This window comes from Paramisgurnus dabryanus, chromosome 13 (assembly GCF_030506205.2).
Source record: "Paramisgurnus dabryanus chromosome 13, PD_genome_1.1, whole genome shotgun sequence".
Lineage (NCBI taxonomy): Eukaryota > Metazoa > Chordata > Actinopteri > Cypriniformes > Cobitidae > Paramisgurnus > Paramisgurnus dabryanus.
In genome coordinates, this window is record NC_133349.1 from 36,458,919 (window position 1) to 36,472,446 (window position 13,528).

Genomic DNA, 13,528 nt, shown 5'->3' on the forward strand with positions numbered 1-13,528 from the left:
CAGCCGCATCCTCGGGACTTAAATGCATGGAAGTTAATATGTCTTCTGCTTCCTCACCCATCACGTAAATCAGAGCATTCACCTGATTTTCGTCCGCCTGCGTCTCCAATCCTGACGCAATTCGAAATCTTTCGAAGCGTTTTATCCATTTCAACCAGTCATCTGCTTTAAATGTGAATTTCTCAGGCGGAGAAACCTGAAACTGATTCATGATGATGCCGTGAACTTGTCCAGACAGCCCCCCTTCGGCCGACAGGACAAAACGAAACTGAAACGAAACTAATGTCCCGACTTCAATAACTCACTTAAAAGTTGCTTTTCTGCACTTCTGACACCATGTTCTGTTGTTTAATAGGCACAACGACAGCCTTTGTAATGGAGGACGATGCGACAACCAGCCATAACTTCTGATAACTCTTTATTATTATTTTCAGTACCGTAACACACACAGTATATGTCACTACCGTTTCCTGTGTATTCCAAAACTACCGTAAATAACCTAATACTACAACTGTCACAAATTTCCGTGTTTTTTTCGTGATGGTATCACGAATTTCTGTTTATGTGTCATTGTCACTTATTGGTTGCTCAACTGCTTTTTCCTATTTTCAAACCATTTTCGCTATGGTTTAGGGTTAGATTCGGTGTTTGCATTAGGATGTCACTTTAAGTATTGGTTTAAATTGTTTTTTCAGATTAATTTTTTTATATTTTCTAAATTTTAAACCATTGTCGCCTGGCGTTAGGGTTAGAGTTGGGTTTGGGTAAGGATGTCATTTTATTCAAGTCTAACCCTAAACCGAAGCTAAAAAAGTAAGAAATTAGGTCAAAACAGTTAAGTAACCAATATGTGACAATGACACATAAACAGAAATTCGTGATACAATCACGGAAAAACGCGGAAATTCGTATAGTCAATAATTTTTTTAGTCTTTTTTTGTGATACTGTCACGAATTTCCGTGTTTTTCGTGATCGTGTGACTGGGATAAAACAGTTACATGAAACATTACATTATGACAATACTAAAATGCCTAACCTAATACTAAAGAAGGTTGAATTTTTAATCATTGTCATTATATCTGTGTAGATAATTTAATTGTAAATAAAATAGATGTGACAAATTGTTCTGTTGTCAACAAAACAGCGTTAAAAAGCTAATCTAAAAGAAAGAGAAAATTATTATTTACTCTAAAATTAATACAAATTACTTAATTTATTTTTAATATTAAGAATATATATTTTTATATTTTCAGTAATACTGAAGATCCAATTTTCTTTGACATGTCTTGGTATAAAATATTGTAAGTTTGAATTTATCTGCATCAAAACCAACTAGAACTAAACAAGTCAAAACTGATTTAATTGTAAGATGCTCCAATGTAACACAATAGCACAACAGAATAAAAAATAAATGTGGAAAGACAACAAAACTGGTATTTGGTTTTAAAGTACCCATCTAACACCCAGAACCCTTGAAAATAGGATTGGCTTCCTGTCGGGCAGATTTACTTCTGCATCATCACAGGCCAGCGCTCTCTGGATCAATGAGAATATTTACAGCTGCTGTTTCAGGCCTTCTCATAGCATCACACCAGTGTAGCACATCCTCAACCACACATGTAATTCAACAAAATGTAAATCAGTTATTGTTACGTCAGAACACAGGAATGATCTTTCCCCGTTTTAATGTATGCTTATTAAATTATATTACATAACAGTACATTTGTTTCTGTTATCTCTTATAGGCATGACACATTTTTGTGTTATGCTATTTAAAAAATGTTATGCATTTTAACACGTTATGTGTTATGTTGTGGTAATTTTATGATAAAATTAATAAAAGTGCCAACATATGTTCTATTAGAAATAACAAAAAAGTGTTCCAATAATAACACAAATATGTGTCTGTTCTGGGAAAACACAGTGTGTTTTCACAAAACTAAAACTGATTGTGTTATTTTTAACACATCCGCTCTTAGAGTGTAAATCAAATTTTAAATGAAAAGGCATATGTGCAGTTTTTCCACAATTCCTCAAAAACATTTTTTTTATTGTATAACTTTCTGTGCAAACACAGAAATGTCAAAAATGCATGTCCCAGAGTACAACAATAGGTCTTTATTTTTGCCAACACTGAGGAAAAGTTCATTATTACAGGCTAAGTACAGGAATGACTAAATGCAGTATTAGGAGGTATGCAACAAACTCAGTGTTTTGTATAAAAGCATAGCAGAAAATTAATGAATTCCTAAAGAATTTCCTGAGTGAAAAATGGTTAAAGTACAGGGGGAAGGGGGTGAGCTGGAACACAGAAATGGGAAAATAAAAATGAACATTGATTTTCTATAAGTACATTTACACTCAACAATCTGACATTTATCTTAACTTCAGTATGAACCCAAAATCTTTTTGGAAATATTTTCTGGGCTTTCGAATAAAATAAGATTAGCATCTCAAATTATTTATTCATAAGGTGTTTATAATCAAACATTGTTTCATTTTTCTTGAAGCTTTAAATGGGACTACTTAATAATAACACGAAAGGTTTCTCAAAACCTTAAACAGAAATGTCATGATATATCACAATATGTAATAATTAAGCAGTCCAATAGCAAAATCTGCCTCTTATATTCCTTATATCCATTGTTGGTATAACACACAACACACATGAGATGATTTCTATTGTGTAAAATTTAAATGCTTGAATGAATGGAAATGGAATTAATGCCATTGGAAAAAGTGATGTACTGCATATAAAACTGAATGAATCAGAATAGGAAATTAAACATAATGCTTGAAAAAGCCTTAATTTTAAAGTATATTAACAAATAAATTGTTTATTTAATGTCTATTAAAATGCAGACTTCAGTGAAAATTATTTTTGTTACATCTGTGACTGGCCACAGATCTGTTTTTGATCAGAATTTTTCACACCTTGGTGGATATTCTTGTTTAATGCTAATTGCTAAAATATGTATAAAGAAACAAGAAGCAAGTATGTGGATAAGCATTCATAAAATGTAGAAACAGAGCCACCAATAAACAGATCAAATCTGTTCTCATTTTATTTAGATATCGGTTGGACATAAAGTCTGGAGATTGTGGTGCAGGAACCAAAAGCTTGTACTTCTGCCCCACAGTCATAACCCACATTTACAAACCCCACAAGCAAACAAGGAAAAAGAGTTACACATACCTCAGTCCCTATGTTAATACAATCTCACAGACAAGACCATTCCTCTAAAAAGTGCATTCACAAACATGACAAATTTCAAATCAACATACCTTTTGTGATGTGTTACAAAATACGCATACCAGTCGTGTTTGTAATCTGTATACAGTAATGTTTTTTGTAGATCTGTTTAATTTTATTACAAACGTTAAAACCAGGCTTGTGAGTGTAGCAGCTTTAGATACCATAGCTGTCCCATTGTGTAGCACATCTGTTACACAAATGCATGCTAGATATCCCAAAAACGTCACAATATGTTTGCACTGGTAAGACGAAAAAAGAGATATTTAGAATTAAAGTTTGATTCCATTTAAAAACAAAAAAATAATAAAATGGATTTATTGGGGCCATTTAATGGCCCCAGGGCCATTAAATATATACCCGTTTTTATATCATAAATACTAAAGACACAGGACAATGTAATATAAGACAATGGCAGAAGAAATCTGTAAAAGATTAAACAATTTTTCCCATCAAGAGTTTAGGTCATAAATGAAAAAAGCTCTCAAAGACACTTTTAGAATTCATAAACATTTTACATTTCCCTTCATGTGCGTCAAACAGGTGGTGTTTGTACACCTATGAATTGCTTTTTGACATTTCATTTTTTGTTGTTTTTCCTATGTCAACCAACAATTACATATATTAGTCAGGGTGCCATTCTACAAGGAAACATACTGATAGAAACCAATAAGTACCATGCAAACCTTGCAAGACAAAAGATTTTTAAATGAGACACAAAGATTTCTTTTTGTATGAATAAAATAAGGTACTAAATACTAGAGTTCCAAAACTAAACAGGATATCAGACTTCTGTACATAATATAGTACATATGAATTTTAATTCACTTATCAGTCTTTTGTCTGTATCCCTTTATAAACAAAAAATCTTTAATTTATCCCAATTTCTTTGTTTTCCTCCATGAATTTGGAAAAGGGACGTCCAGTTGCTGTTTCTAGGTTCATTTTATCAAGTCCAGCCATTGGAGGGCTACTGCCAGTGCGAGACCTCTCTAGTCCTCCTGCCATTCCACCAACAATGGGAATGCCCCCCCCTCCTAGGCTGATAGGAACTGAAGGAATGCCTCCATTCTGAATAACGGAGATCTCGTTGTTTTTCAGTGCCAGCCCATTGGTGATGGCTGCAGCATACTGATTCCAAAAGCCTGGGTCTACGTTGATTGCTCGTGCTGCCAGATCTTTCTGAAACATCTCATTGAACTTCATAGCATCTCCCCCCAGAAGAGCCATTGGGTTTTCAACTGAGAGCCGTCTTCCGCGGCGGGCTGGTGCATTGTTCCACATGTGGGTTCCCATGTGCACCTGATAAAGAATTATGCTTGTTCAGTTAATGTACATCACAAACAAATATAACTATTTTATAATATAATAATTGGAAGTAAGTAAGTGGTAAAATATGTTAAAGCTGAAATGTCTTATAGTATATACTGGTTTAATGTTTTTCAGTAGAATCAAACAAATACATAAATGTGCAAATATTCAAATGTATAGATAATAATATAGACATATATAGATATAGATATACACCAAAGGCCATAACATTATGACCACCTGCCTAATGTTGTTTAGGTCCCCCTTTTGCCACCAAAACAGCCCTGACATGTCGAGGCATGGACTTCACTAGACCATTCTATCAGAACCAACATTCACTTTTTTAGCAAATTCAGCTACAGTAGCTTGTTTGTTGGATCGGACAACACAGGCCCCACCTTCGCTCCCCACTTTAAAAAGAAGAAGTGTAGTTGATGTGTTAGAAGGAGGAAAAATGCAGTGGTAGGTATCTATCAAAAGTGGTCCAAGGGGAAAAAGTGTGTGAACTGGCAACACTGTCATGGGCGGCCAAGGCTCATTGATTCATGTGAGGAGCGAAGGCTGGCCCATGTGGTCCGATCCAACAGACCGGCTACTGTAGCTGATTCCAATAGAAATGTCTAAAGGAGTCCATGTGGCAAAAGAGGGACCTACACAATTTTAGGCAGGTGGTCATAATGTTTTTGACAGATTGGTGTGTGTGTGTGTGTGTATATATAGCTAGTCATATATATAAATTAGCACAAAGACAGACAAAAAATGATTTAGTTCATACCTTAAGATTTCCCTTTGTGGTAAAAGCTCTACCACAGATAGAACAGCCAAAGGGTTTTTCTCCTGTGTGGGTACGCTCATGGATCTGAAGAGCACTGGCTGATGAAAAATTCTTCCCACAGGAGTGGCAGTTGTGTTGTTTTGGGGTCCGACGAGGTGGTGGTGGTGCAAGCATTGGAGTGAGGTTGGGGCTAATTGTTGTCTGAGGAGCTGCAGCAGCTGCCTGGAACCCCAGTGATAGGTGGGGGCCATCATTCAAGGACAGTGGCTTACCATGCCCATTCATCTCAAGTTTGACAATGCTTGGTTCTGAAGTCATCATGCTTGGGCTGTTTAAACCTTGAAAACACACATAACCATGCAACATTAAACACATAATTAATAAACATGTAAATACTGACAAGTAGATAAAAATAGTTGTAATTTGTACTGCATGAAAATATTTATTTAAATATAGAAGTAAACATGGACTATATATGAACTCTGTGATTACCTCTGTCTCTCCCCAAAAACAGTGAACTGAAGTGATTTTCATCCTTGAAAAAAGGCCTGGTAGGCGGTGTGGCAGTAAGATCTAATGCAGTTAAGTTCTCTGATCCAGGAGATGGGGTGTCTGATTTTTCAGACTTCACTGTCACATTCACTGCAGTGGGATTTTGAGCCTCATCCTTGCTGCAGCTGTTTACGTGACTTGGGGACTTAGAGAGGTGACTTTCAGACTGGCTATGGACAGGAGACAGAGCCTGCATAGAGCCTGATGATTCAGAATGTGCTGGACTCCCAACACTGTGATTCTCCAAGTCTCCCATAGTTGATAATGAGTCATTCCTAAACACATCTCCATTGTCCTTATCAGCACCACTACCATTTTCTGGAGGCTTTAGAATGAAGGAATAGGTCATGCTAACTGTTGAGTCAGTGAGCTTCATTTCATTGTCTGAGGTAACAATGCTAGAGGTAAGAGAGGTTGGGGGTGAACTGCTTGGAGACATTTCTGTGTATGTTTGGAGTTGTTTGAGTGGGTCCATATCCCCATCTTTAAAACCTATATCATCCTCCATTTCTTGCTCCATCTCATCAATTAGCTCTTCGTCATAGTTACTTAAGTCATCTATGCTTTTCTCATCAAAAGACAGACTTTTTTCCATTTCCTGAAATCCCTCGGGCAGAGGTGTGTTAGGAATTTGTCCCCCCATATGCATGCGGATATGTTGCTGCAGAACTACGGCATTGGTGAACTTTTTGTGGCATATAGGGCAAGAGTGCTGTACCCGGAGAGGAGGCTTGGACCTGTGAACCCCAAAGTGTGTTTTCAAATTACCCTTGGTTGTGAAAGCACGGCCACAAATCTTACATTTAAAAGGTCGTTCTCCTGTATGTATACGATAGTGCATTTTTAGAGCACTCTGACAACTAAGCACACGATGACAAATGACACACTGGTTGGGGTCTGTCATTTTCTTATCAATATTTTCCACCAGTTGCTGTAGCTTTGAGGTCTCTGATGTTTGCATAGAATCCAGGAGGCCACCAAAAGGAAATCTGGCTTTAAACTGATCAGAGACCATTTGTAGGGAGGAATGCGTAAGAGAAGTAAGAGTATTCACTGAGTCTGTGATCGGTGTTCTGGTGGTAGTTGTGGCTGTGATAGTGGATGAAGGAAGTACTTGGGGTATAGAAGTGGTGGATAAACTAGTGGTACAGTTGGATGGTAAATGAATAGCTTCAGATCTAAGAACTGGAGGGGTGTCACTCACTACACTAGATTGAGGTGAACTAGTAATGTGTGGAATGCTAGTCTCAGCAATTACACGATTAGGAGACAAAGATGTACACTCACTTGATGGAGGTGATGGCCTTAGAGGTGATCTGGATGAAGGAGTAAGACTAGCTGAATCCCCATAGCTTCCTACAATGCTGGGCATAGTTGATGGTAGTTGCAATGCTACTGAGGTTGGAATTGTAGGCAAAACAGGCTTGCTATCCAGCCACGTGGTAACAGGCTTTTCTGGGGGCAATGACATGCCAAAAGGAATACCTGAGCTGGTTGGTACATTGTCCAAATACTCAGGCACTGGATAGGGGTTCATTTGGATGTGAGGATACTTTTCTTTGTGTCTCTGAAAATGGACCTTCAAGTTTCCTTTTGTGGAAAAACGATTTCCACAAATGTTGCATTTGAAAGGCCTTTCACCAGTATGGGAACGAAGATGGATTTGGAGGGCACTATCACTTCCAAACACTTTTGCACAAAATCTGCACTTATGTTTGAAAAAGGTATCTTCTGCACTGGGTTTGGGTTCAAACACAGAGACATTTGGAGGCTTTCCTTTGCGGTGTTTCATTAGGGCGGAAAGAGGATCGAGAGCATTTGCTGTAGCTGCAATACTGGCCAGAGGATTAGGGAAGATAACACTGTTGGTTGAGCTGTGCGGTAAGAGAGGGAGGTTGGAGGGGGATGATAGCAATCTGCCGTGATTCAGCATTAGAGGACTAGGTGTGGTTCTTGGCAGTGAAATACCACAACTTACTGCACCCCCAGTTCCTGTGCTACTACTGATGCAGGCACTGCTGCTACTAATGTTGCTACTAGATGCCGAACATTGTGGTATTTGGGAGGAAACCACATTACAGCTGGTTGTAGGATATGAGGAATTTGTTGTGATATTGATGCTCATCGCAGAACTGGTAAAGGGACATGTCTGAGGAACACTGGAGCGAGCCTCCTCCATAGCTGAAGAAACAGACACCTGGCCATTTATATTGGAGGTTACCTTCATAGGAAGCTGATGCACAGGTGGTGTAATGAAGCCACCTAGCTGGAGCTGGCCAGATATTGTGGATATACAAGGAGACGAAGTTACTGGTAAACCAGCATTTGTGCTGTGTTCATTATGGTTAAGTGCTGACTGTGTAGGGGGCTGTCTGTTTATTAGTGCCACCTGGCTCCGAATCTGCTCTATCAATTGAAGCTGGTGAATTTGTTGTTGCTGCAAGGCCATAAGCTGGTCAAGAATCATAGGTATAGCCATAGGTGACATTCCCCTAGCAATTGCTTCTCGGGTGCTCTGAGAGAACTGGGCCACAGCCACGCGGGTTCCATGCAGTGTTTCCAGTGTGACATTGGTGCTGGGTATAGTGTATTCTGCCCCAGATGACTGTCTGTGGTCTTCCAGTTGAGGTAGGCAGATGTCTTGCTCTGCTAATGTATCTAGATTTTCAGAGTGTATGGGTTTCTCAGGAGACAATTCCATTTCTATTGGCTCACCCTCCTTGTCCACGACAGCACCCTGCTCCAGCATCATCTCCATTTGTTCATCAGCTTCAGTAGGAATGTGGCCTCCCTCGCCTGCATCCTCACTGTCAGCAGGCTCACTGGTGCAGCTAGGCACAGGTGACGACTCATCAAAGTACTCCTGTGCTGGGTCTGAAGTCACTTCATTGTCACTGATAATTAGCACTAGTGGGTTCTTAGTACAGCTCTTTAGATGTTCACAGAAGTCAGACCACTTAAAGAACTCAGCACAACATTTTTCACAAACATGGGTCTCTTCACTCCCACTGCGGCTCTCATTTCCACTGTCGGAATCATCCACCGTTTCACCTGAGACTGAGGGGAGAGAAAATTGGAGTGCAAAAATGAACAAATGTTTTTTTGGTTATTAATTTGATTATGCAAGTTATTTACTGAAACAAAATAAACATAACATGTAAACAGCTTACATGTAATTTGTGCATACAATTTTGATATATAAATTATTGAATATTGATCATATTTAAATATGCCTGACATTTGTCATAAAAATGTGTAAAAATTATCTTCAAGCTTGCATATATAACGACTTATTAATTTTCTTAGCACAATCAATCAAAATAGGAGGGTCAATCAGTTGTGGATATTGCAATTTAAAGGATTTCTATTTGAGCCATTGATTTTCTTACATTTTAACAATACATTAGTGAACAAATGTTTAAATAGTTAAATAGTATTTGTTTCGTATATATTATATTGTCTAATATACAGCATTTGTTATTATGTGAGTATTTTTACATGCAAAGACAAATGTTATAACGGATAAAGAACCCATGCCTTTTTACAGTGTTTCGGTTGTAAGTACAAAATAGAATTTCTTTTTTTAGTGTTACAAAATACAAACTCTGGACAAAGTCAAATCTCTGATTCACAGATGCTTAGAAGGCAACTCTTTAACACTACTATTTATAAAATAAAGTTAAAGACAATTTTAAATGTATATATATTTAAATTGTGTTATGTGATGTCTTTGTACTGAGACTAAATTAGTTGTCATTTTTACTTTTTGTGAAATAGAGAATATGCCAGAAAACAATAGGCACAGTTTTACCTTAAACATGCAGAGAACTGAAGATATACTCAAACACACATACACAAAGAATGAGAAACAGAAAGAGACTTTGCCATTACAGTACAATAAGCACTCTATGTTTGCATGCTCAGGGAGAGGATTCAGTCTGCAAGACTGTCAAACATAATGCTGACTTGAGAAATATATTTATGTGTGCTGTATGTATAGGTATTTTAAAAAGCTGTATTTATTTATTTATTTTAAATTCAAATTCAGCCCTAAGTGTGCTGACTAAAATGTAAAGATTAGGGTAATTATTTGGTGAAACATATCTGGCATAATAAGTGTACCTGTATAATTAAAAAATGTTTTAATATATATATCTTTGTATAATATATGTATCTTTAGAATACTTAGCTACAATCACTTCCTAAAAAAATGCAGACAGGGCACTTTGGTGACTCTTTTACAAGCAGGTGACAACAACGAAAACAATTATTTAAATGCCAAATTTACCAAATTTAAATGATAAACAAATTTGCCAAATTCTCAAATTGTTTCCCAATCTAAAAAAATTGTTTTCTTACTTACCTACTTAACTAAAAGCCTAAATTAACCCAAAATTTTTATTTTAAGGCACTGTTTATGCGTAAAACACCTAATAAAATCTGATATGAATTACATATAGCAACCGTAATTTTTAGTTTACATTGCAATCTATTTATGTTTTTGTTTTGATTGATCTGTAAAAAAATACTTTTTAAGTTTTGTAATATCAGCAAATGTAAAAACCCATGTCACAGGAAAAATTCTGTTTTGTTACTGTAGATTTAACCATCATTATAAACACATCCAAAGATTTATTAAACATATAATTAGCAGCAGCAAAATAACAAGTATTTTATAACAAGTGTCCCTTTAAAAAAGATTCCTTTTAACAGGGTGGTGAGCTCAGTGGAGGCAACAGTAAGATGATAAAAATAATACATTGTAGGACATATGCAAGCCACTTTGCCAAGATCAGTGGAACATCTAAATGTCTTAAATGCACCATGACATATCAGACAGCCCTTGTGAGGTCATAGAGCCAAAGGTTAAGAGCAGTATCAGAATACTTTGAAGCGGCCCTCCTCAGGGGCAAGTGCAGCAGAGGACTGGACAATAAAGTAAAGCAGATAATTTAACATAAAAACTCCTTTCAGCAGAGAATGGGACAAATCCACTAAAAACAATTATCACTTGACATTACAATAATTATGAATTAATAACAGTGGTGTTCTCTACTCTGGTCACCTTCAGACCATAAAGTTACATTCTTACAGCATAGGCAATCATTATTTTGTTTCTAAGAAATATAAAAAAAAAACAATCAGATACAAAGTCTTTTTAAAGTATGGTCCTGGTGGATATCTACATTGCCTGTGTGCTTTTACCAGAAACATGTTTATCAGATTTAAAATTAAGGAAAAAAAATAAGGAATAGACAGTTTTTATCTTTTTATGTAGGCCTATTTGTCAAAATATTGGCACAAAAAGCAACAACCAATGTCTAATAAACAATGAAACAAAAAGATTTAATGTCTATTTAGTCTATTAATATTGTAATTAACATGTTTAAGTTGAATTCTAGTCAGCATAATTGCCAAGAATGCAGCACAGCTTTAAAGAATGTAAAGGATGTTTAATCAACGATAAAAAAAAAAAAAACTTTAACACGATTTGCAGTAAAATATCAAACTTATACTGTAGTTTAGACATATTAAAGTGAAGAATAATTTTGAAGAAACGTTATACTAAAAACGTGCTGAGTTAAAACTGAACCAAAACGAAAGCGCTTCACATACAGGCTGTGTTTTACTTTAAGTTTAGCAAAGGAGTGTCTTTGAACTTGACATTAATACTATTTATTATGAGGTGTCACACAATATTTACATATCCAATATCCAAATAAGTAATGTAAAAACAATTTGAGCCATCGTCGTCATTAATGTGAAATTTTCTAAGTCAGTGGGGTTATTACATGTTACACACCAAGTGGCATTAAAGCAATATTAAGAAGTAGGCTATAGGCGTACGTGTAATCTGCACATAAGAACTATTTTATATTTAAATATTTTATTTTGAAATATCCACAAAAAAAAAAAACACCCGCAAATTTATCCGGATATACGAATAATGACACAGTGAAGCATGTTTATAAACTTGGAGGACCTCAAAGAAAACTTTTTTCCCGAGGTTTTTGAAAACGTACACCAATACAGGCAATACATTAATTTTAGAGGGTTTAATTTTACCGCTGCAGTGACAATGTATTCTTATTCAAATGCTGTGTATTTTGTATTAATTCTATTTCACATAAACCAACAAATCCGTCGAGTAAGATAGACGAATATGTTTATATTAGAAACGATGTAGATTTAACAAACGTTCTGAACAATATCTGTCTTTGACTGACAATGTTGTAATGTCATCTACATTACAACGAAAGGACATATCATATCAGACCTAACTGTTTTTCGTGGTACTCTTATAAAACAATGTGATCAGACAAATGTGTCGAAATAAAGTTACACTTTTGTTTCTCAAAAATCGGACATCAAATAAACCCAACGCAGTATTAGTTAATCACACTTTACAATCTAATTTGTGATAAATATAACGGTTTAAAATATAACTTCAGATAAAAACAAAGCAGCAAGGGGATGAAACAGCGCAGCACTCACCGTGATCGGGCAGCAGCTCCATAAGTGGGTCCTCGTCCGATCTGAGCTGCTGCGGCTTCGCTTGCTTCCGACGGGACATTCTTCTGCAAAAGATCTTCCTCCTTCACATACATCAGCAGAAACGCACTGAAAAAAATCTAGTCAAAAAGTCGAGCAGCAAAATAACGAAAATTATCTGCTGTTGTGTAGATGTGTCATTATGATAGTAAATGATGCATTGGATTGGCCGAGCTCCAGTGGACACACTGATATGGAAATGAGGGACGGACTCCGCAATTAACTACTTCACCATCAACCATCACCATCCACACAAAATCACCTCAAACGCCCAGAGGAGGAGGAGGAGGTCAGCCGCTTTCTTTCTTTTGTAGGTCTCGTCCTCAGGAGTTTATTTTAGCATGCTTTCAGAAACTGGAAGTCCAATGCGTATTCCATACAGTTACAAAGTCAATGACAATATTTCTTCAGTTTACTCCATTTAACTTGCATCTATCTGCGTGAGTTTGAGCATTTCTTCCAGTAGTCAAGTTTATATAATCCTAGCCGTCTTTTCTTTTTGTCAATATAAACAAAAAAAGCTGTGTTAGGAACTCCCAATGTGGTTTACGATTTCGTGTCTAGGGTCATTACAGCACAACCCGTATTAAAAAGTTAGTTAAAGTGTTTCGATTATGAAAGTCCAACAGATTAATGCATGTTGCCTTGTACATTTAATGTTTTCATGAGTCTATCATAGGTCGGTCTTCCTCTTGTCCGCGTCTCTCGACGAACAACTTGCTTAAGCATCATAAATCGTTAAAGTCCCGAAATCAAAATTATTTAACAGCCGTTATGAATGCCGCGTTTGGGTTTCATTCAGCATATAAAGTAGCGGCAGAAGTTTGACGGTTGTCGGTGATGGAGCTTGCAAAGAGGTGTGTGTCCGTTTGTGAGGCTGCGTATCGTCTATGAGGGAGTTGCTGAAGGTTTGATCTGAACCCATTGCGCGTAGCGACCGCTAGGATGTACCAGGACACATCAATTCACCTCAGCCCGTCATGATTTACATGAGTCTAAACTGAGAAGCTTTAGTTAAGTTCATTTTAAATCCAGTGTTAGCCTAATTATTGGCAGAAAAAAATAACAAAAGTGAAGGTTTTTC

General features: G+C 36.7%; 1 protein-coding gene across 1 annotated transcript; it reads right to left on the minus strand.

The window, feature by feature from the left end:
* Nucleotides 1-2,104: 2,104 nt before the first annotated feature.
* On the minus strand, nt 2,105-13,328 carry sall3a (spalt-like transcription factor 3a). Its single transcript, XM_065274306.2, has 4 exons — nt 12,388-13,328; nt 5,833-8,949; nt 5,341-5,678; nt 2,105-4,556 (listed from the first exon to the last, which is right to left on the minus strand). The coding sequence occupies exons 1-4, from the start codon at nt 12,464-12,466 to the stop codon at nt 4,125-4,127; spliced, it is 3,966 nt and encodes a 1,321-aa protein (XP_065130378.2). The 5' UTR covers nt 12,467-13,328; the 3' UTR covers nt 2,105-4,124.
* Nucleotides 13,329-13,528: the final 200 nt, after the last annotated feature.

What these genes read in the sequence shown, in the direction of transcription:
- sall3a (XM_065274306.2), bottom strand. Translation starts at nt 12,466, where the DNA reads ATGTCCCGTCGGAAGCAAGCGAAGCCGCAGCAGCTCAGATCGGACGAG. An exon ending in GGAGCTGCTGCCCGATCACG is followed by an intron (nt 8,950 to 12,387) that starts GTGAGTGCTGCG and finishes CTCTCCCCTCAG; the next exon opens with TCTCAGGTGAAACGGTGGAT. An exon ending in GTTTTTGGGGAGAGACAGAG is followed by an intron (nt 5,679 to 5,832) that starts GTAATCACAGAG and finishes TGTGTTTTCAAG; the next exon opens with GTTTAAACAGCCCAAGCATG.